Raw genomic sequence first — 22,643 nt, forward strand, 5'->3', positions numbered from 1 at the left:
CCTGAGAAAACCCCGAGAAAAGCCCGACAAAACCCTGGGAAAATCCTGAGAAAACCCTGAGAAAACACTGAGAAAAAAGCCTGAGAAACCCTGAGAAAATCCTGAGAAAAACCCTGAGAAAACCCTGAGAAAATCCCGAGAAAACCCCAAGAAAACCCTGAGAAAACAATGAGAAAATTCTGAGAAAATCCTGAGAAAATCCTGAGGAAACCCTAAGAATAACCCGAGAAAACCCTAAGAAAACCCCGAGAAAACCCCGAGAAAACCATGAGAAAACCCTGATAAAACCCTAAGAACACTCCAAGGAAACCCTGAGAAAACCCTGAGAAAACGCTGAGAAAAACCCTGAGAAAACCCCGAGAAAATCCTGAGAAAATCTTGAGAAAACCCAAAGAAAACCCCGAGAAAACCCTAAGAAAACCATGATAAGACCTTGAAAAAACCCCAGAGAAAAGCGTTGAGAAAACCCTAACAAAAGCCCGAGAAAATCCCGAGAAAACCTTGAGAAAACCCTGAGAGAACCCTGAGAAAACCTTGAGAAAACACTGAGAGAACCATAAGAAAACCCTGAGAAAGCCCTTGAGAAAGCCCTGAGAAAACCCTAAGAAAACCCAAAGAAGAATCCTGAGAAAACCCCGAGAAAACCCTGAGAAAACCCTGAGAAAAAATTAGAAAACCTAACCCTGAGAAAAACCTACGCAAAGCCTGAGAAAACCCTGAGAAAAATCTGAGAAAACCCTAAGAAAACCCTTAAAAACCCCTGAGAAAACCCTGAGAAAACCCTAAGAGAACCCTGAGAAGAACCCTGAGAAAACCCTGAGAAAACAATGAGAAAACGTTGAGAAAATCCTGAGAAAACCCTTAGAATACCCCGAGAGAACTCTAAGACAACCCCGAGCAAACCCTGAGAAAACCCTGAGAAAGCCCTTAGTCCCTAAGAAAACTCCAAGAAAACCCTGAGAAAACCCTGAGGAAAACCCTGAGAAAACCCCGAGAAAACTCTGAGAAAACCCTAAGAAAACCCTGAGAAAACCCCGAGAAAATGCTGAGAAAATTATGAGAAAACCCAGAGAAGAACCTTGAAAAAATTCCGAGAAAACCCTAAGAAAAACGAAGAAAACTCTGAGAAAACATTGAGAAAAACTTATGCAAACCCTGAGAAGCTCCAAAGAAATCCTTGAGAAAACGCTAAGAAAACCCCGAGAAAACTCTTAGAAAACCCTGAGAACACCTTGAAAAAATCCTGAGAAAAAATCCTAAGAAACCCTAAGAAAACCCTAGCCATAATTTTTAATTATGTAATTTAATCTCATAATTTACTAAATTCTATTACACTAGCCACTGTCGTGTGTACTCGTTCTTATAAAGAGACGACAATGAATTTGACAAAAAGAGAGAGCGAGCGAGCGTAGCTGCACAATCACGACGTTATCCAGTTTCTCTCTCTAAAATTTCGATTCCTCAATCTCTTTGGAGCTGAGAGCAGGAGGAAAATGGCTGTTCCCTCTCCATGTTCTCTCTCTCACCTCCCGCTCTGCTCAAACCCTTTAACGCAACAACAGAAAAACCGCCTCCTACTAACCCGGTCCTGCAACTCCCGGTTCAAATGCAGCGCTGGGCAGACCGGGTTCTTCACCCGGCTGGGCCGGCTGATAAAGGAGAAGGCCAGGAGCGACGTCGAGAAGATCTTCTCTGGCTTTTCCAAGACCCGCGACAACCTTGCCGTCGTTGACGAGCTTCTTCTCTACTGGAACCTCGCCGACACCGACCGAGTTCTCGACGAACTAGAAGAGGTTTACTTTTTCCCATTTTCTCAAGAAAAATTTGCTCAACCTATTCTCGTATATCCTTAATCTCTCAACTTAATTATGAATTTCCCCTGATTTTGTTGGATAAAAGGCTCTTCTAGTGTCTGATTTTGGGCCGAAAATTACGATAAAGATTGTGGAAAGCTTGAGGGATGATATTCTCGCAGGGAAGCTGAAATCGGGAAGCGAAATTAAGGTCGTCATTTTCATAATTGCGCCTATGAAATTAAAGTTTAATTCGAATTAAAGACTGAGGGATGATGTTCTGATCTTTTGTTGCTTGGAAGGTTTTTGTTTCCTTGAAATGGAAAAAAACAGGAGAGGGAAAAAGAAAAAAGAGTAGATAAAATAAGAGGGCTTGTTATTAGTGTAAGGTGAGGATATGGTGGTAATTTCAATTGCAATGCTTGCAGGCTGCGTTGAAGAAGAGTGTGCTGGACTTGCTGACTAAGAAAGGGAGCAAAACTGAACTTAAGCTTGGATTCAGGTTCTTGGATGTTTTGAGCTTGGTTTTTGTGGTTGTTAACTTAGAAAGAATCTCAACTTTTTAATATCAAATAATGTGGATTATGGGCTGTTATTATTTTAGTGGTACGAGTTTAATAAATTGCCGCATCAATCAGTATTAATATATATATATATATATATATATATATCAATATAAAGATGACAACTCGCTTGTCATGTGAGTTGCTGTAGAAAAGTTGGGAAAGAAAGTTAGGACCTCAAGCACTAATCTTGATTTTAATCGTCTCATTCCATCAGGAAACCTGCGGTTGTCATGGTTGTCGGTGTTAATGGAGGTGGCAAGACAACATCTCTTGGTAAGTTGATGGATTAAATCATAAAACTTCTCTAATGAGATAAGGGAGAATTGGATATCTATGAAATTTTGCTGATGCATTTATGAGGATTTTGAGCTGGAGACAAGCTAAGTTTAGTGTGAAAAAGTAAAGCATGTAAGGTTATAAGAAGCTCGTAGAGTATTTCCTTTAGATACATTATATTTAGGCTTTCTTCTTTCTCTCTTTCTTCTGCTCTCCTTCGTGGTCTTAATGAAATAAGGATCCAATTGGGATTTTGCAGGGAAGCTGGCTAATAGGTTGAAGAATGAAGGAGCAAAGGTGAGAAATATAATAAAGAGAGGCCTCCTTGTTGAACATTTTGTTGAAGCTTGTAATCAAGAGATTCCTCCTCGCTTTTGCAACTGTAGAAGTTTGTTGTGGTCTATTGACCTTGTTTTGGTATAATAATCTTGTTTTTATGCAGTGATAAAATGATTATGGAAAATGAAGATCAATACCATATTTGTAGGGTAGACCGTAAAGCTGCAAATTAATTTTGAAATATCTTAATAGCGGCATCACTAGTATGTCTGTTTAGTTGGGCCCACTTGACTACAATGACTGAATTAATGCCCAAAATGTTAACAAATTTAATAAACCCCCGTGGACCATGAGAAATTAGAGCACAAAAAAAATGCTTTGGGACGAAAGCAATTACCGTTGACGTAAAACATAAAAACCTTGGTGAAGGAAGAGGTGAAGTAGCATTTGAAGTATCCAGGAAAAAGTCAGCAAACTTTCTCAGAAAGTTAGGTGTTGATATGCATGTTATTATACTCATTTGCCAAAGTTGGAGTGGAAATGGGTTATGCAACATCTTCTTTAGGAGTTTCTGGAGTCTGTTGATTTAGAATGGGTTGTGCAACATCTTCTTTAGGAGTTTCTGGAGTCTGCTTTCTTCTTCTTCTTTGAATTGAATATTGACTTATGTAACCGGAAATACGTCAAGGAGAGGGACGAGGCGTTAGGAGATAGTCATCAGTGGAATCGGGGGAGGTTTGAAGATGTGGCCTAATGTAGAAAAAGGCATGCTTCGTGGGAGAAGGTTTCTATTTTATTTTATTTTTTTTAATTGTATACTGTTTAAAACTTGTAACAGGTATTGTTGGCAGCAGGGGATACATTTAGAGCAGCTGCAAGTGATCAGCTAGAGATATGGGCTGAGAGAACTGGTTGTGAAATTGTTGTTGCTGAAGGAGAGAAGGCCAAAGCATCAACAGGTGCCAATTTTATTAAATCAATGCTATGTGTTCACTTTTGCATTTCTTTTGGGACATTGGATTATCTTCAGAGATTTCAAATACATGGAATAAAGACTGATACATGATTTTAAAGTGCTTTTCGAATAGTTCTTTCACAGGCAGTGAGGAGAGGAAAAGAACAAGGCTATGATATTGTCTTGTGTGACACCTCAGGACGTAAGTTTACATGACCTTGTGTTGCTCTGTATTTGTTAATCTTTTGTCCTTGGTTTTAAGAATGTTTGTGTTTTCAAATTCCCAGGTCTTCACACTAATTATAGCCTCATGGAAGAGTTGATTGCTTGTAAGAAAGCCGTAGGCAAAGTTGTTTCTGGCGCCCCTAACGCGAGTTTAACTCTTTGCCTCGTCCCACCCATTCCCTCTCCATGATCAGATTATAACATATGGCATTACGAAAAAAGAAATTTATATCTTGTTCTCTGATGAAATCTTCCTTCTATACACATGCAGGAGATCCTCCAAGTTCTGGATGGGACAACTGGTTTAAACATGCTTCCACAAGCAAGAGAGTTTAATGACGTAATATTCCTGTCACTAGCTTTATATATTAACATGGATAGTTGCTGCACTACGAACTTGCGTGTATCAAGTAATTTCAGTAGATCTTTTTCTTCGTTATAGAGGTTTATAGTGATTTAAACGTTCCACTATAATCTATGCATAATAAAAGTCTGGAATCTTAACCCCTGAAGAGAAAACTCAGGTTCCCTAAACCATTGAATTAAGATTCCTAAGAGATGTGTTTTCTTTAATATAGTTAGTACTTCATGTGATATATATTATATAGAAACCTAAACATTTAGACAACTGCTGATCTCATCCTCTTCCTCACTTTCTCTATGAAATGAATTTTTCTTCTAGAGCATGACCATTTGATTCATTTCCATTTTCCACACGCCACAGATCTTTTGACTGATGTGCTTTTTAAACTTTATGTGCCTTCATTGTTTGTACTTGCCCTCCGCAACAGGTTGTTGGAATTACTGGTTTGATATTAACAAAACTTGATGGTTCTGCTAGAGGCGGCTGCGTGGTATGTTCCAACTTTGAGACTAATATTTAATTTGTCATTTTAATAGAAATATCTGGCTGTGCTCTCCATACATTTGGATCCTCATACTATTTAGAGAGTACAAGTTATTAGACAATGATATCTACGTGCAGGTAAGCGTGGTCGATGAGCTTGGCATCCCAGTGAAGTTTGTGGGTGTTGGTGAAGGGGTGGAAGACCTCCAACCCTTTGACGCAGAGGCCTTTGTTAATGCCATATTTCCCTAGGTCTTAAAGGTGGGGTTCGAGTAAGACATCAATGCTAATGGCTAGTTTCTTCCAATCCGAGATGTTCACGAGTTTGCCTAAATTATTTTGCAGGGTTGTCTTACAGAATAGCTAAAGGAAACAGTAAAGGGTGGCAAGTAGAACAAATGATTTTGCAGACAAGCACGAGACTGCATGCGAATGTGGACTTTGGAGTGTATTTTTGGTGCAATACTTGTGAAATCACAGACTATAAAGCAGCTTTTGCCACAAAGACTTCCTGCCCGCAATATCTGACTAAAAGTGTTGCAGTGTGCAAGGCAATCTCATCTCCAGATGATGAATGCAAATGCTGATCTATGTGCAGTACATTTAGTAACGAGTCTTTTTAAGAGTGAGCAGCTGAGCAAGGCTTTTTTTGTTGAATGTTTTATTGAAACAGTTTGTATCCACTATCCTGGTTAATTTCTTATATGTAACGAGTGATATTTAAGTGTGAGATTTAAGTTAAACTTGTTTATTTCTTCTATGTAACGAGTGAGATTTAAAATCATGAGATTAGAATTATTTTTAATTTACGTGTATTTTTTATGAGAGAAAATACTGTAGCGAATTATGAACCATAATTTGAATCAGGATACGAATCTCTTTATCAAACGTCACATCTAAGAACTTGTTTGTCCTTTTGCAGTAAAGTTGAATTCATTTTTGAATAATTTTGGCAGCCTGGATTACTTAAATGTAAGAGAAAAATATTACACTTCAGTATACAAGATTTAGAATAAAATATGTAAAAAAGAACACAGAGTAATCATTTACATTCAACTTCAAAGAGTACTTAATCGTAAATCTTAGCACCCATGGCCTCAGATCATAAGATGATTCTGATAATGAGCGTGGAAAAATAATTACATTACAAAAAAGAGGACTTATTTGTCCCGACACATTAAAGCAATGATACAACAATCAGTTCTTAGGGACATTATTCTTGTTACCCAGATTCCTCGAACAACAGAACTTCATAGTTTGGCAAGAGGCGTGTTATAGAAGGTAGAACGGGCTTGGTAAATCATCTGCTGGGTTTTTTTTGATGTAAAATCAATTGCTACTACTGTCAAATTCCTTCCTTTCCTCACTACATGTGCATCAACTATCAACTCTGCCTGCCAATACAATAGAAGTCCCACATCACAATTTTGAAGACTAAAAATGAAAACTTAAATCTTGGACACAAAATTGAAAAAGTTGACAGCGTCGATGAAATGATTGCAATGATCAAGCTTGTACAATGCTCATGGTGGGATAATGATTAAGCTTGGATAATTGATGCAAGACAAGATTTGGAAGATTGAAAACAATACCACTAACAATCTGTTAGACCTCCGGTACGAAAGGTTTATGTTAGGAGGGCCAAGAGAGGAATTGAGATGGGCCCAGGCCCAAATGAGATGGATCGGGGAGGGAGCGTGGCAGGCACGAAGGGCCCATATGGGGAGATGCACGAAATTGGTTAGAGGATGGGTGGTTATATGGGGAGCATCGAGGAAGGGAGGAGGGGGTCGAATTTGGTGCTCGAATTGTTCAGTGGGAGGTTGGGGATTCCTCGAAAATCCCTCTCTATCTTTCTTTTCCTGTATTTCCTGTATTTCTCTTTCATTTCCATGGTCTCCAGAGCTACGTTGAAGCTCTTGATGTTATTGTAGTAATTCGAGTTCAATAAAGAAGGCAATTGCCAATTTTTAGTCAACTCTTGTTAGCTCATTTTTTCCATTAGGAACTAGAGTCCTAACAATGGTATTGGAGCATCTACAATCCATGGAGCTCTTTGAGTTAAGAGAGAAACTTAGGACTATTCTGAGAGGTAATCTCAAGGTTTCTGGAGGGAGTATCGGGGGGCTCCGAGACCAGGTGGGGAAGGTTCGGACTCAGATGGAAGACGTGCAGGCGGTGCTGCAGAGGATGGAGGCACTGCTGGCGGTGCGACCGAAGGCCGGGAAGACCGAGTTGGGTCGCGACGGCGAACGACGGGACGGGGAGAGGTGAGATCGCGCGCCTTGGGGCGAGGAGAGCCCAAATCGCATCGACCCAGGCGGAGTGGAGGTGCCAAATCGGGCGGATCTTCGCCGGGAAGCGCCAATTCGTGAAGATTGAGGCCGCGAGAGGGAGTTCCGATGCCGGAGAGACGTTGGTCTCATGAAGGAGCGCGAGATCCGACGCGATCTGGGGCTGGGTGGTTCGGATCTACAGCGTGGGGGGTTGTTCGACGACGGGAGGAGAGCGGACGGAGGTCGCGACCGTCGGGAGAAGGCGGCAGAGCTTGTTCGGCGACGGGAATCGGAATGGGAGCCGGAGTTAGAGGAGGAGAGGCTTGCTCCGGGGCTGGGACAGCATGGGTACCCTCGGAACAGGGAACCCATCCCTGTTTCGGTCTTGATTGGGGCTGATTCCAAACCGATTTAGACCGGGCCTCGCGATTCCGGCGTGAAAGGGGCTGATTCCGATGCTACGGAGACAGATCCCGGCGCGACGAAGGCTGGGCTCGACGATTTGGCTACTGTTTGGATAGAGCCTCACGATTCCGGCGTGAAAGGGGTTGATTCCGGTGTAGTTGGGGCTAGTTCTGACGCCATGAAGGCTGGGATTTGCAATTCCGATACGATTAAGATCAATTCTGGCGATTTGGGGGCTGGGTCTCTCGATGGGAGGGCTGGGACTTGGAATCCAAGTGTCATGAGGGATGATTTTGGAGCAATTAGAATTGGGTCTTGGAATTCTAGCGTGATTGGGGCTGATTTCAGTGCAATTGGGGCTGATTTCCGTGCAATTGGGGCTGGGCTTCATGATTATGGTGCGATTAGGGCATATTCTGGCGAGCCAAGGGCTGGGTTTCTCAAATCCGGCGTGATTTGGGTTGGTTCCAATGCCGTTAAGGCTGGGCTGCACACTTCCAACGCGATTAAGGACAATTCCAGTGACATTTGGACTGGGTCTTCTTATTTCGGTCCGATTGGGGTCGGATCTACAAAGAGCGGGGTGGCAGAAGGGGAGTTGAATGGAATTAGCGTGATAGGAATCAGAAGGAAGTGGAGAAACACGGCTGTGATTACTGAACACCTTGAGGACAATGTGTTTCTTTAGGGCGGGGGTAATGTTAGGATCCGTTAATAACTTGGAAACTTGTTTGGTTAGTGGGCTGGTATAGTTAGTAGAAATTAGTATAAATAAAGGGCTTAATAGCTCACTAGAGGTATGTTGTAATTTGGAGAGTTCTGAGAAACTGAGATTAGGGAGAGCGGTGGTCTCTCGAATACCACTAAATTAGGAGTTCCCGGAGTACTCGAATTCTCCGTTCTATCCTTTACATTTCAGTGTAATTTGGTGTTCTTGGCTGATTAGATTAATAAAATTCCCTCCAATTATTCTCATTTTCTTGTTGTTTCTAATGTGTGTGTGTGGTATTGGTGTTTTGTTGATATCAGAGCATCTACGATCCATTGAGCTTTTTGAGTTAAGAGAGAAACTTAGGGTTGGTGTCATAAGAGGACGGGGAGGATGATGAAGATTCAACGGAGGCGGTGGAGCCACCCACAGAAGAGGTCGAAGGGATGGCAGGCCTCTCGCTCAATTCACTGATAGGAATTTCGTCGGCCAACACCTTGAAGCTAAAAGGGACCATCAGAAGCCGCGAGGTGGTGGTTTTGGTGGACAGTGGGGCTTCCCACAATTTCCTGTCTCTAAGGATCGTGACGGAGCTGCAAATTCCCCTGGCAGCTACGGGCAGCTATGGAATTCAGGTAGGTAACGACGCCTGCTTTAAACGACAGTGAGTGTGTAAGGGGGTAGAGCTCAGAATCCAAGGGTACTCGGTTTTGGGGGATTTCGTTCCTTTTGAACTTGGGTGTGCTGAGGTGGTACTAGGGGTAACATGGCTATAAACGCTGGGGGAGGTCAGGGCCGACTGGCAAAAGTTTACCCTGATATTCAAGTCAAACGCGGGGTGGATTTGTTTAAAGGGGGACCCGACGCTGAAGTTGGAGCCTGTGAGTTTACGGACTCCCAGACATTCCACGGGGATATAGCAGGGGTGTTGTTGGAAATATATGCTATCGAAGGGGGGGTGGTTGATGAGTTCCGAGCCAAGGAACCAGAGGCTCTTCGGGAGATCTTGGCCCAGTTCGCTACTGTGTTTGAGACACCAAGTGGTTTACCGCCAAACCGAGCACGGGATCACCAAATCGTTCTCAAACCAGGGGCGGAACCGCCTAACATTCGGTCGTACAGGTACCCCCAAGTGCAGAAGAGTGAGATAGAGAAGCTCGTGGCTAAAATGCTGGCTTCTAGGGTCATTAGGCCGAGTAGTAGCCCTTTCTCCAGCCCCGTTCTGTTAGTCACGAAAAAGGACGGAAGCTGGCGTTTTTGCGTGGACTATCGAGCCCTTAACCAGCTCACGGTCCCGGACAAATTCCCAATTCCCGTCATCGACGAACTTTTGGACGAATTACATGGGGCGACAGTATTTTTTGAAATTGGACCTACGGGCGGGATATCATCAAATTCGAGTCAGGGAATTTGATGTGGAAAAGACTGCATTCTGTACACATCAGGAGCACTACGAATTCTTGGTCATGCCGTTCGGCTTGACAAACGCCCCAGCCACGTTTCAGGCGCTTATGAATAAGGTTTTCCAGCCTTACCTACGGCGTTTTGTATTGGTATTCTTTGATGACATCTTGGTTTACAACCGCACTTGGGAAGAGCATCAGGAGCATCTCGCTGCAGTCTTGCAACTCTTAAGGGATGGGCAGTTGTTCGCAAAACGGAAGAAATGCGCATTCGGGCAGCAACAGCTGGAGTACTTGGGACATGTAATCTCGGCCGCTGGAGTGGCGGCTGATCTGGCTAAGATAGAAGCCGTTGTGGCTTGGCCCACACCCAAGAATGTCCATGGGGTTAGGGGATTTTTGGGGCTAGCCGTTTATTACCGGCATTTCGTTCGCAACTTTGGACAGTTGGCGAGACCTATGACGGAACTACTCAAACGAGGAGAGTACAAATGGACTCAGGAGGCAAGGGCCGCATTTGACGCCCTTAAGCATGCCATGACCACCCTGCCGGTCCTTGCAATGCCAGATTTCTCGAAACTCTTCGTGGTGGGGAAACAGACGCCTCCGGCTCGGGTTTGGGCGCAGTACTAATGCAGAAAGGGAGGCCCATTGCTTTTTTCAGTACGGAGTTGTCGGGGACTACACGACTCCGGTCAGTTTATGAGCGTGAGCTCATGGCAGTCGTATTGGCAGTACAAAAGTGCGCCACTACTTGCTTGGGTACCACTTTGTGGTGCGAACCGATCAACGGAGCTTAAGGTTTCTTATGGATCAACGGCTCCTGCCTCCCGAACACCTCCGCTAGCCCATTAAGCTCTTTGGGTATGATTTCGAGCTGCAGTATAAGCAGGGCGCTTCGAACCGGGCCGCTGATGCGTTGTCCCGGCGCGGGGAAGGCGCGGCGATGGAGTTGACTGCCCTGTCCATACCGCGGCTAGTAAATTGGACTGACATTCGGTAGGAGAAGCGGCAAGATGAGGAATGCGTGGCATTAATTGGTAAGTTGGACAGGAGTGAGGAAGTAGCACCTGGATTCTCATTACATCAAGACCTCTTGTGCTACCAGGGCAGGGTCGTTTTACCACGTAAGTCACCTTGGATACGCAGGTTGTTGCATGAATTCCACGATTCTGCCTTAGGAGGACACTCTGGTTTTTTGAGGACATATAAGCGTGTGGCAGACAATCTGTTCTGGCGGGGAATGAAGGGCGACATCCGCGAGTATGTTGCTAACTGCTCCGTTTGCCAACGTTCCAAATCTGAGGCACTGGTTCCTGCGGGGCTACTGCAACCATTATCTATTCCGGCGAGGGTGTGAGAGGATATTTCCATGGATTTTATATGTGGCTTACCTCGGTCGCAAGGTATGGACACGATCCTAGTGGTAGTCGATCGCCTGTCCAAATACGCTCATTTTTTGCCACTATCTCACCCATTCACAGCCAAGAGGGTGGTTGACGCGTTTGTTCGAGAAGTGGTAAGACTCCATGGCATCCCATGTTCCATCATCACGGATCACGATCCGCTCTTCATGAGTCTTTTTTGGCGTGAACTGTTTCGTGCACAGGGTACCCACCTGAGTCGCAGCTCCGCTTACCATCCCGAGTCCGATGGACAAACTGAGGTTGTGAATAGGTGCTTGGAAGTATACCTCCGCTGTTTCGTTAGTGACAAACCTCGCGGTTGGCTCCAGTATCTGCTGTGGGCCGAATTCTGGTTCAATACTACCTATAATGCTTCAGCGAAGCATTCCCCATTTCAGGTGGTCTACGGGCGGGATCCACCTACAGTTTCCAGATTCCAGGATTCCCCCTCGGCTGTAGAAGACGTCAACCTACAGCTTCAACAACGGAATGAGCTCCTAGACGTCCTTAAGGGATACTTGGTGCTGGCTCAGCAGCGTATGAAGAGGTTTGCGGACGCTCACCGCCGAGAACTGTCATTCTCTTCAGGGGATCGTGTTCTCCTCAAGTTAAGGCCCTACCGTCTCAAATCCTTCGCAAGGCGGCCGAACAAGAAGGTGGCTCCACGATTTTACGGACCTTTCGAGGTCCTGGAGAAGATAGGTGAGGTAGCATATTGCCTGCAGCTACCAGCGGACGCTCAGATTCACCCGGTTTTTCACGTTTCCCAGCTGAAACCATTCAGGGGCAGTGACCCCAAGTGTCAACCTCTCCCACCTCAGCTCTCGGATCAATTGGAACTGCAGGTCGAACCTTTCGAGGTCATCCGGGGCCGGTGGACCTCCTGGGGTGGGAAGCAAGTGGCGGAGATTTTGGTTAAATGGAAGGGACTGCCGGATTGGGAGGCTATGTGGGAGCACCTAGATGAGTTTCAGGCCCAATTGAGATGGGCCCAGGCCCAAATGAGATGGATCGGGGAGGGAGCGTGGCAGGCACGAAGGGCCCATATGGGGAGATGCGCGAAATTGGTTAGAAGATGGGTGGCTATATGGGGAGCATCGAGGAAGGGAGGAGGGGGTCGAATTTGGTGCTCGAATTGTTCAGTGGGAGGTTGGGGATTCCTCGAAAATCCCTCTCTATCTTTCTTTTCCTGTATTTCCTGTATTTCTCTTTCATTTCCATTGTCTCTAGAGCTACGTTGAAGCTCTTGATGTTATTGCAGTAATTCGAGTTCAATAAATAAGGCAATTGCCAATTTTCAGTCAACTCTTGTTAGCTCATTTTTTGCATTAGGAACTAGAGTCCTAACACAATCTACGCGTAAAATTTCATCGTTTCACAAGACCTTAGGGCAATGCCATATATCACTACCACAACTTGTCAACTAATCACAATGTCACGTGTTAATTCTAAGACTAAACGATTATGGCAGGATGTCACACAACCTTATATGTCAATCACTTATGGATGTTGGACAGTTGGAGTACTTATTCTAGGTTATTTAAAATCAAGGGTGGTGTAAATTAATTTTTATTATTATTATTATTTTATAGATCATTTAGTCTAAAATTCCTTGCAACCATCAAATTTACGAACAAAATGAAAATGTAACCTACCAATTAATAGTTGAAAACATTACACCCCGGTGTCCATGGCACTTAGGCTATGTTTATTAACGAGGAAAGAGCATAAGTAAAAAAAGTCAATATAAATAAAGTGAGGAAAATACAGAGGTTGGAAGGTGTTGAAAAAAAAAGGAAAGATTCGGTAAAATTTTACCGAATATTTAGAGTTTTATTAGCTGTGAATATTTGCTGTAAATAGAATATTAATCAGTGATGTAAATTAGGAAATTAGTTAGGCCAGCTAACTATTGTAATCAATTGCCTGATTTCGTGCTTGTATTCTCTCCTATAAGGAGAACCCATGTAAACGTATGTGAGTAAAGAGGAAAGTTTAGATGGTATCAGAGCCTCCCTAAGAAATTCGAAAAAAAAAAAAAAAATCCTTTTTTTTCTGCTTCATTTCTTTGTTCATCGGCCATGTCTGATATTTCCTCCAAGTCAATCCCGTATCTTGCAACCCAGCCAACCAACCCTACAAACCAAGCTTTAAAATACCCATTCTCACCCTGTTCATATCACCACCATTCGCCTTAATGGTGACAATTATTTACGGTGGTCCCAGTCCATTTGGATGTACATCAGAGGGTGGGGAAAGATTGGGTACCTAACAGGAGACAAGAAGGCACTAGCACCGGAGGACCCAACATATACAACCCGGGATGTAGAAACTTCAATGGTGATGACTTGGCTTGTGAACTCCATGGACGAGGATATTGGCTCTAACTATATGTGCTACTCCACAGCCAAAGAACTCTGGGGTAGTGTGAATCAGATGTACTCTGATTTGGGAAATCAGTCTCAGGTCTACGAATTGACTCTGAAACTTGGTGAGATTCGGCAGGGGGAAGATTCGGTCACCAAGTATTTCAATTCATTGAAGCGCCTTTGGCAGGACTTGGATCTGTTCAATGATTATGAATGGAAATCCACCGAAGATGCCAATCACTACAAACGGACCGTGGAGGCTCATCGCATTTACAAATTCCTTGCTGGACTCAATGTGGAATTTGATGAAGTTCGAGCCAAGACTCCACTTCCCTCAGTTGGTGAGGTGTTTGCTGATGTTCAAAGAGAAGAGAGCCACAGACATGTAATGTTGGGAAAGAAGACTACTAGCGGACTTGTTGAGAATTCTGCCCTTCTTGTTGCCAAGGCTACTGCTAATAAAGCAACCAATTTTCAGCGAAAACATGAAGAGAAGCCAAGGGGTCTAGTTCGACTATTGTAACAAACCACGCCATACTCGAGAGACTTGCTGGAAAATCCACGGAAAACCAGCAAACTGGAAGAGTAGCAAGCCTGGTGACAGAAACAGCCGTGTGGTTCCCACTGCCAATGAAGCTGAGATAAGTCCCTTTAGCAAGGAGCAGATGGATCATCTTCTGAAACTGCTAAAATCTAATTCCTCATCTGGTATTCCTAGTGTTTCTCTTGCACAAACAGGTAGTGCACCTAATGCCCTTTCTTGTTGTTCAAATTCTACTCCATCGATCATTGATTCTGAAGCCTCTAATCATATGACCAGCCTTTCAAATTTTTTTAGCACTTACTCGCCATGTTCCGGCCTTGAAAAAATTAGAATTGCAGATGGTAGCTTCTCACCCATTGCAGGAAAAGGTTTGATAAAATTATCCGAGAATATAGATCTCAAATATGTTCTTCATGTCGCTAAACTAGCCTATAACCTTTTAACTGTGAGTAAACTTACCAAAAAATCTAATTGCCGTGTAATTTTCTATGATTCTTACTGCGAATTTCAGGACCGGAGCTCGGGGAAGATGATTGGCAATGCTAAGATGATAGATGTACTTTACTACTTTGATGGCACCTTCTCCAATAATAAAATGGCTCAGGGTCTTAGTAGTGTTAGTTCTAATTCTGTTTATAAACAAATAATGCTTTGGCACTTAAGATTAGGACATCCTAGCTTTCCATATCTTAAACACTTGTTTCCTACTTTATTTAAAGATTTTGATTGTTTATCATTCTATTGTGAAAGTTGTTGCTTATCTAAGAGTCATCGTACTACTTATTTACCAAAACCTTACAATTCTTCAAAACCATTTCATTCAATACATAGTGATGTTTGGGCACCTTCAAGAGTCACTACTATATCTAGGAAAAAAAAAATGGTTTGTTACCTTTATCGATTATCATACCCGTTTGTGCTGGATTTATTTGATGAATGAAAAATCTGAGGTTGAAAAACTTTTTAAGGAATTTAAACGATTGTTGAAACTCAATTTCAAACAAAAATCAACATTCTTCACACTGAATATGGAACCGAGTATTTTAATGAAATGTTGGGAAGTTTTTTGAAAGAAAAAGGGATCCATCATCAGTCTACTTGCGTGGATAGCCCTCAACAAAACGGAATTGCAGAGAGAAAAAATAAGCATTTACTTGAAGTGGCTCGTGCTTTAATGTTTTCAATGCATGTTCCAAAATATCTTTGGGGGGAAGCTATTTTAACAGCCTCTTATTTGATTAACAGAAAGCCTACAAGTGTTTTGAAATATAGCACGCCATTAGAATGTTTCCAAAAAATATTTCCCTTATCCGGGATGTACTCAGATTTACCTCTAAAGGTTTTTGGCTGCATTGTTTTTGTTCATATACCCAGAAATACTCAATCCAAACTTGATCCTCGGGCTGAAAAATGTGTTTTTATAGGGTATGCTCCTAATAAAAAGAGATATAAGTGCTATAATCCCCAAACAAGAAAAATTATGTAAGTATGGATGTCTCTTTCTTTGAAAACAAATCGTACTTTCACAAAAATTCTCTTCAGGGGGAGAATGAGGTGATGGAAGAAAATTTTTGGGATTTATCTCCTACTCCTTTTACCAAATATGATTTGACTACTTCACCTCATTCTTCTCATCCTACTGTTATTCCCGAAATTCAAAGTCAGGAACAATGTGATAAAACCAGTGAAAACAATGAAGGAAATCCTAGTCATATAGTGCCAAACATTACTATATTTCAAACAGGGGGAGAATCACTACAACCGGGTAAAAAAATCCCAATACTGAGCCTCTGAATTATACTCGCAGAATAGCTCATCAAAATAGTCAAAGTCGGCCTATTCATCTTGGAAATGATCAATCTCTACCTTCGGGAACTGGACCTCCAGATATTACAGCTAGTTTTGTTCCTAACTCATCCTCAATTCCTGTTACTTCTCCTAGCCAAGAACCATTAGATATTGCTATTCCTATAGCTGTTAGGAAAGGAACGCAAACTTGCACTAAATATCCCATTGCCAAATACCTTACTTATGAAAAACTCTCATAATTATAGGGCTTATACCTCAAAAATCTCACACTTGTTTGTCCTGAGAACATTCAGGAAGCTCTTGATGATCCCAATTGGACATTAGCAGTGATGGAAGAGATGAATGCTCTTAGAAGAAGTGGTACTTGGGAGATAGTTGATTTACCTAAGGAGAAAAGAACAGTAGGCAGCAAGTGGGTCTTTCTGTGAAATGTAAAGCTGATGGTAGCATAGAGAGGTACAAGGCAAGACTAGTAGCAAAAAGGGTTTGATTATCAGGAAACTTTTGCTCCAGTAGCCAAAATAAACTCTATCAGAATCTTATTATCTTTGGCTATAAATTTTGACTGGCCATTACACCAGTTAGATGTGAAAAATGCATTTTTAAATGGAGATCTCGAGGAGGAGGTTTTTATGAGTCTACCACCTGGGTTTGAGGGAAAATTTGGGACCAAACAAAGTCTGTAGACTAAAAAAGTCTTTATATGGTCTCAAACTTAGAGTCCCCAAGAGCTTGGTTTGAGAGATTTGGGAGAGCTATGAAGAGTTGTGGCTACTGTCAGAGCCAAGCTGATCACACCATGTTCTACAAACACAGTAAATAAGGCAAGGTTGCAATCTTAATTGTCTATGTGGATGATATAATCTTGACAGGCGATGACAATGAAGAATTGGAGAGAATGAAAAAAAAGACTTGCAGCTGACTTTGAGATCAAGGATTTGGGTGCATTAAAATACTTTCTTGGAATAGAGTTTGCTACATCCAAAGAAGGTATATTTTTGAATCAACGTAAATATGTTCTTGATTTACTTGATGAGACAGGTCTGCTGGGAAGTAAACCAGCTGAGACACCCATTGAGCCCAACCTTCCTACTAAAGATGAAGAAGTTCAGAATAAAGAGTAGTATCAGAGACTCATTGGAAGACTAATCTACTTATCACATGCACGTCCAGATATAGCATTTACAGTCAGCATGATTAGCCAGTTCGTGCATTCACTTGGACAAGAACACTTTAATGCAGTCTATAGAATTCTCAGATACTTATCCAAGAAGAGGTCTTCTGTTAAAAAACCGTGGGCATTTGCAAGTTGAAGTCTATACTGATGCGGATTGGGCTGGGAGTGCTATTGATAGACGGTCAACTTCTGGTTACTGTACTTTTGTTGGAGGCAATCTTGTTACCTGGAGGAGTAAAAAGCAGAATGTGGTAGCAAGAAGCAACGCAGAGGCTGAGTTTAGATCAGTTGCTCATGAAATTTGTGAAGTGTTGTGGATTAAGAGACTATTGGAAGAGTTGAAGGTCTCTAATCCGTTGCCTATGAAAGTGTACTGGACAATATAGCTGCTATTTCAATCGCTCACAATCCAGTGCTTCATGATAGAACAAAGCACGTGGAGGTAGACAAACACTTCATCAAGGAAAAGCTCAAAAACGGATTAATCTATATGCCGTATATTCCTACTACCGAGTAAGTTGCAGATGTGCTTACAAAGGGACTTCCTACAAGACAATTTGACATACTAATTGGCAAGCTGGCTATGGAGGATATCTTCAAACCAGCTTGAGGGGGAGTGTTGAAAAAAAAGAAAGATTCGGTAATAATATTACCGAATAGTTATTTTATTAGCTGTGAATATTTGCTGTAAATAGAATATTAGTCAATGATGTAAATTAGGAAATTAGTTAGGCCAGCTAACTATTGTAATCAATTGCCTGATTTCGTGCTTGTATTCTCTCCTATAAGGAGAACCCATGTAAACGTATGTGAGCAAGGAGGAAAGTCTAGAGAAGGACCACACAATTGTGTTTGTTATGGATTCCCTCTTCAAACCTCTTCACATTAACTAGGGTACTTTGAAGGAGTTGAAATCCTCACCCAATTTATTCCCTCCCCTTTTCTCTCCTCCCAAACAACCATAAGTACCAAAATCCTTCTAATTCCTCGCCCTTCTCCCTTCTTCCACTTTTCCCTCCTACCAAACAAGCTCTTAGTTTCAAGTTTTCAAAAAAAAATTTCCCCTGATACTTTAACAGAAGCAAGTGAAGAGCTTAGAGACTCACATTGTTTTGAACAGCAGAGAGATAAGATATGCTTTGTTCCCCAAGAAAAACTTCCTTACCCTCAGCAACAACAGTTCTAGCACAAGCTATGGACATAACCTCGGCAATAGCTGCAACTGCTCCTCCATGAACTGTTGAGAAGGTGTTCTGCGGAATCATACAACAAGAACAACATCACCATCCCTTGTTTGCTTTCCCCGAAAATAGAGTTAAAACAAATGAAAACTAACCCCTAAGTTCCACAACTATTTTCCCTGCTTCTCACTTCAAAATCTTTCCAAAAGTACATGTTATAACATCCTCCAAGGAAATCAACGCTGTTCAAACATAATCATTCATTACCAATAAAATTCATTTTAACCCCCTTTCCCACATTTTATCTCAAAATAATTAGTAAAGTATGAAAAAACACCTTGTTATCTTACTCTTCTAGATCGAGCATTTCTTCATGTTTTACCACAAAATTCATCTGAATTTCCTCCGGCAACCAAAGAACTAATTCTTTCCTCTTTCCCCTCATTTTCCCAGTACCCAAGCCAAGAAACCAAATAAGCTCCCCTCTTTTCAAACCCAATTATTATTTAAAAAAAAAAATCATCTCGATGCAGAAAAGGAAAATAAAGGATATCACTGTTGGAATCCTATTCAGAAAAATCCCGAGAATTTTCTCAGCAGCCAAACAGCATAATAATACAAAAAGAAAGAGAGAATATCAGGCGAAGAAATTTACAATGATGGGAGGTTTGACAGTTAGGAGGCAAGTGACACGTCCCGGTTCGATTCTCAGAGGCTTCAGGAGACCGGCGATCAATTCGGAGTAGAAGTCCTTGGTGGTGGAGTGATCAGGGAGAACGGCGGAGACGCTGACAGTCGAAAAGAAACTAAGAACTTTGTGGACGGTTTCTGGAGAAACGCCTTCGAAAATTGTCGCTGTCGGAGAGAGAATCTTCTGGAACGACTCTGGAAGGGCATCGGACGAGGATTTCGCCATTTCCAGTGCTTCTCTTTTCTTGTGTTGTCGATCTTGGAACTTCTCCCCTATCTTCTCTCCTCTTTTCCCCTGTCTTCCTTTGCCTTCCTCATCTCCCATTAAGCGGACATAGACTATAGAGGGATTATTCATCTGCAAACACACAAAAAAAGTTTAAAATTAAATTACAATTTTTTTTTTTTTTTTGGTAAAATTTAAGTTTTAATTTGAGTTTAGAGTTTAAATTTTTTTTCAACCCAAGTTCTTAAACTCAAACTCATATTTTTTTTATTTTTAAAAATATCATAACTTTTTCATTTTAATTTCGATTTAGATGATTTTTTTATGCATTTATAATAAAGAGATGAATAAAACCTTATTCATATACCCTATTAAAATTTTTCATTATCATTAAGTTTTTATTAAAATATTATTTAAATATAAATTTAAGTTTTGACCCATCCAAATACAAATTCAAATAGATTTTTAATTTAAATCTAATTCAAAATGTGTACATCTAACACAAACTTAAATTAGAATTTCAACTTAAATTATACTCAAATAAACATTAACTCAAATTAGAATATGAATTTAAATCACTTTAACTCAAAAAATACAAATGAACAAATCTTAATCGTCTAAATATGTCATCTCACATTAAGATGACAGTCGTCTTTTTCTTTTTCTTTTTTTTTTTAATGTGAGAAATTTGCTAGAAGGATGAGAAATTTGTTATGTGTGAGCATCGAACAAAAGTGAAATTTGATAAAATAAATTTTGTTTTTTGTCCTGTCGTTTTTAAAAAAGCAGTTCTTTGTGTTGGTTCCGCAGTCATTTTTTGATAGATAAAACTTTGTTGTTGAGTCATTTTATAAAGAGATTACTAACCTTTTTTATTTTTACAAAGAATGGCTATTTATACTTTGTAAAATGTGATCATTTCTAGTCGTTTCAAGAATTTTTGAAAAATTATTTTACTGATAAAATTTTCTTATTAAATTATTTTTACATATGGCTCGAGATATATCCCATGGTAACGAACAACATTTTTGTATGCAATTTTTTTTTCCTACGTCATCTTGATTTTGGTTTTAATTTGGTTTTTGTTTGAACTTTTGGTTCTTGTTTGGCTTTTTGTGTAATGTTTCTTTCTCTTATTTTTTATTTTTTCGTGTTTTAGTTTTTTTATTATTATTTTTAGCATATTTACCGATCTTCAACCCATATTAAGATAAATTATATCTTTTGTTTATAAACACTGCATACACATAAATTAATTAAGGACTTAGCAATGAGTATTGGATCTTTATGATATTGCTCATAAACATAAAGTACAAAAACAAAAATATTTATTTATTAATAAAATACGATTTTATTTCGCATAATGTTTAAATAGGATTACATGTTATGCTCTATAAACACCAATCATAGGATTAGACTAGTCTTGTGCCCAGCGTTGCTGCAGGAAAATTTTTTATTGTATTAGAAGTCTGAAGTTTTTTTTATACAGTATCAGTTTTTATATATATATAAAATGCTGAGAGAAAAGTATAGTATTAGTGTATATATATTATACACACACATATATAGACATGTATATTATATGCTTATCAAAAACTTTTGGTAGGATGTTACATGTTCAGAGAAAAGTATAGTATTAGTGTATACATATATACACATATATAGACATATATATATTATATGAATAAAAAATGAAAAAAAAAAGAATTTATATTTATATTTTCCTATCTTCAGTTCCATGCGTCATCTATCAAGCATTTGACAAAAGAGTTCCTACAATAGTATTTGCTAATGCGAATGTCATAAAGAACGAGAGCAAAAGATAGATTAATCAAAAGAGTAAATGTATAAGTGCTGAAAAAAACTGAATAGGAAGAAGTTGATAACTTAAGAATGATAATATTTTTATGTAGTGATTGTGGCTCAGACATTAAATATTATCAGCAATGTGTAGCAAATGATTTGACTTATATTTTTATGACCATTTTATGGCTACCTAAATAACAGCAACTATGGCAACTATATAAAGGCACAAAAATTAGTCAAATATTACATTTGCCACATAGATTATACTATATTCATAACAAAGAATAAATTACCATAGCAAGGTATAGATCAGTCCAAAGACTACCATATGAACTAAAAGGAAGGGAAAAACAACAGTATCAAAGAAACAATATAGTTCTGCGAAGATGACTATAGGATAGTACCAAATTCCACCTGTGTGAACAATGTGTAATAAGTTTACATTTTACCCAGATAAGCAGATAGAGTAAGGAAGGATAAGGAGATAGAGTAAGGCAGGATAAGGATATCAAATAAGTAATTTGTATTCAGCCTTCAATTAGATAAAAATAGATAGTACTAAGGCCAATGATAGAGAAAGTAGTGAGATATAGAATACAAAAGCCAATTGATACAACTTTTGTAAAGTGAAGGAAAAAAAAATAGAAGAAAAAATGGCACCGGGAAAGGAAAGGAAAGAAAAAAACAAATAAGGAGTTGTATAATAAAAGACATAATGGAAGGGAAAACAACAAAAGTCATTGTTTTTATATTGAAAATAGGTAGAAAAGCTAAGGCCAATGACAGAAGAAGTAGTGAGATATAGGATACAAAATCCAATATGAATAGGATTTGATACAACCTTTGTAAAGTGAAGGAAGAAAAAATGGCACGGGGAAAGGAAAGAAACAAAGAAATAAGAAGTTGTATAATAGAATACATAACTGGCATGGGGAAAGGAAAGAAACAAAGAAATAAGAAGTTGTATAATAGAATACATAACGGACGGGAAAACAGCAAAAGTCATATTGTTCTTCTATTGAGAATTAACTCTCTAAGATTATAAAAGAGAAAACATTATGGGAAAACTAAGTAAATCGGAATAAATAAAATTTTAATCCAATAAAGATAGACATCTAAAATTTTAAAATAAACCAAAAGAGCAAAAAGAAAAGCGTTTAAACTGTTTTGATCAAAAAAGGGACAAAATTAAACTGCAACTAAGGACTTGTTCATGGCAATCTTTGGACATATTATATCAAATTTAACATGCCATAATTGAAAATAAGCATCATCACCACACACTAAAAAAGAAGAAGAGTGAGGAATGGACAAAAGAAGGGAAAAATGTTTAAATCGCGTTAGTAAATGTATATAAGGTAGGTTCGTTCACAATAATTTTTGGACTTGTCATATAAATGTGAAATCAAACCTAATTATAATTACAATTGACATATACTAAAGCCAAGGAAGGATCAAATACGCTAACTAAAAAATCTGTATACATATATGCATATATGATTATCAAAAAGATCAATGAGAAATAAAAATTCCATTACTATACACCAATAAGACATAGAAAAGAGCAATCATAGAAGCAGAAATAAATTTTTATCAATAGCATAGTAAACAACACAAATCAACACAGAATATATCCAATATCAATAACTTATATAATGAGTATATAGGGAAATAAGTAGTATAAATACCAGTAACGCTCTG

At 39.9% G+C, this 22,643-nt stretch overlaps 2 protein-coding genes across 2 annotated transcripts; one reads left to right on the forward strand and one right to left on the reverse strand.

The window, feature by feature from the left end:
- Window positions 1-1,382: 1,382 nt before the first annotated feature.
- LOC21405072 (cell division protein FtsY homolog, chloroplastic) lies at window positions 1,383-5,713 on the forward strand. Its single transcript, XM_024175001.1, has 12 exons — window positions 1,383-1,793; window positions 1,900-2,004; window positions 2,222-2,295; window positions 2,574-2,632; window positions 2,895-2,932; window positions 3,753-3,873; window positions 4,003-4,071; window positions 4,157-4,239; window positions 4,366-4,434; window positions 4,886-4,948; window positions 5,080-5,202; window positions 5,287-5,713. Exons 1-11 carry the CDS (start codon window positions 1,494-1,496, stop codon window positions 5,191-5,193), a joined length of 1,095 nt encoding a protein of 364 aa, XP_024030769.1. The 5' UTR covers window positions 1,383-1,493; the 3' UTR covers window positions 5,194-5,202; window positions 5,287-5,713.
- A 250-nt stretch (window positions 5,714-5,963) lies between these two features.
- On the reverse strand, window positions 5,964-19,249 carry LOC21405073 (acyl-coenzyme A thioesterase 13). Its single transcript, XM_010112453.2, has 3 exons — window positions 18,876-19,249; window positions 18,146-18,292; window positions 5,964-6,335 (listed from the first exon to the last, which is right to left on the reverse strand). Exons 1-3 carry the CDS (start codon window positions 19,233-19,235, stop codon window positions 6,192-6,194), a joined length of 651 nt encoding a protein of 216 aa, XP_010110755.2. The 5' UTR covers window positions 19,236-19,249; the 3' UTR covers window positions 5,964-6,191.
- Window positions 19,250-22,643: the final 3,394 nt, after the last annotated feature.

The sequence above is a fragment of the Morus notabilis genome, unplaced genomic scaffold, assembly GCF_000414095.1.
Source record: "Morus notabilis unplaced genomic scaffold, ASM41409v2 Scaffold16, whole genome shotgun sequence".
Lineage (NCBI taxonomy): Eukaryota > Viridiplantae > Streptophyta > Magnoliopsida > Rosales > Moraceae > Morus > Morus notabilis.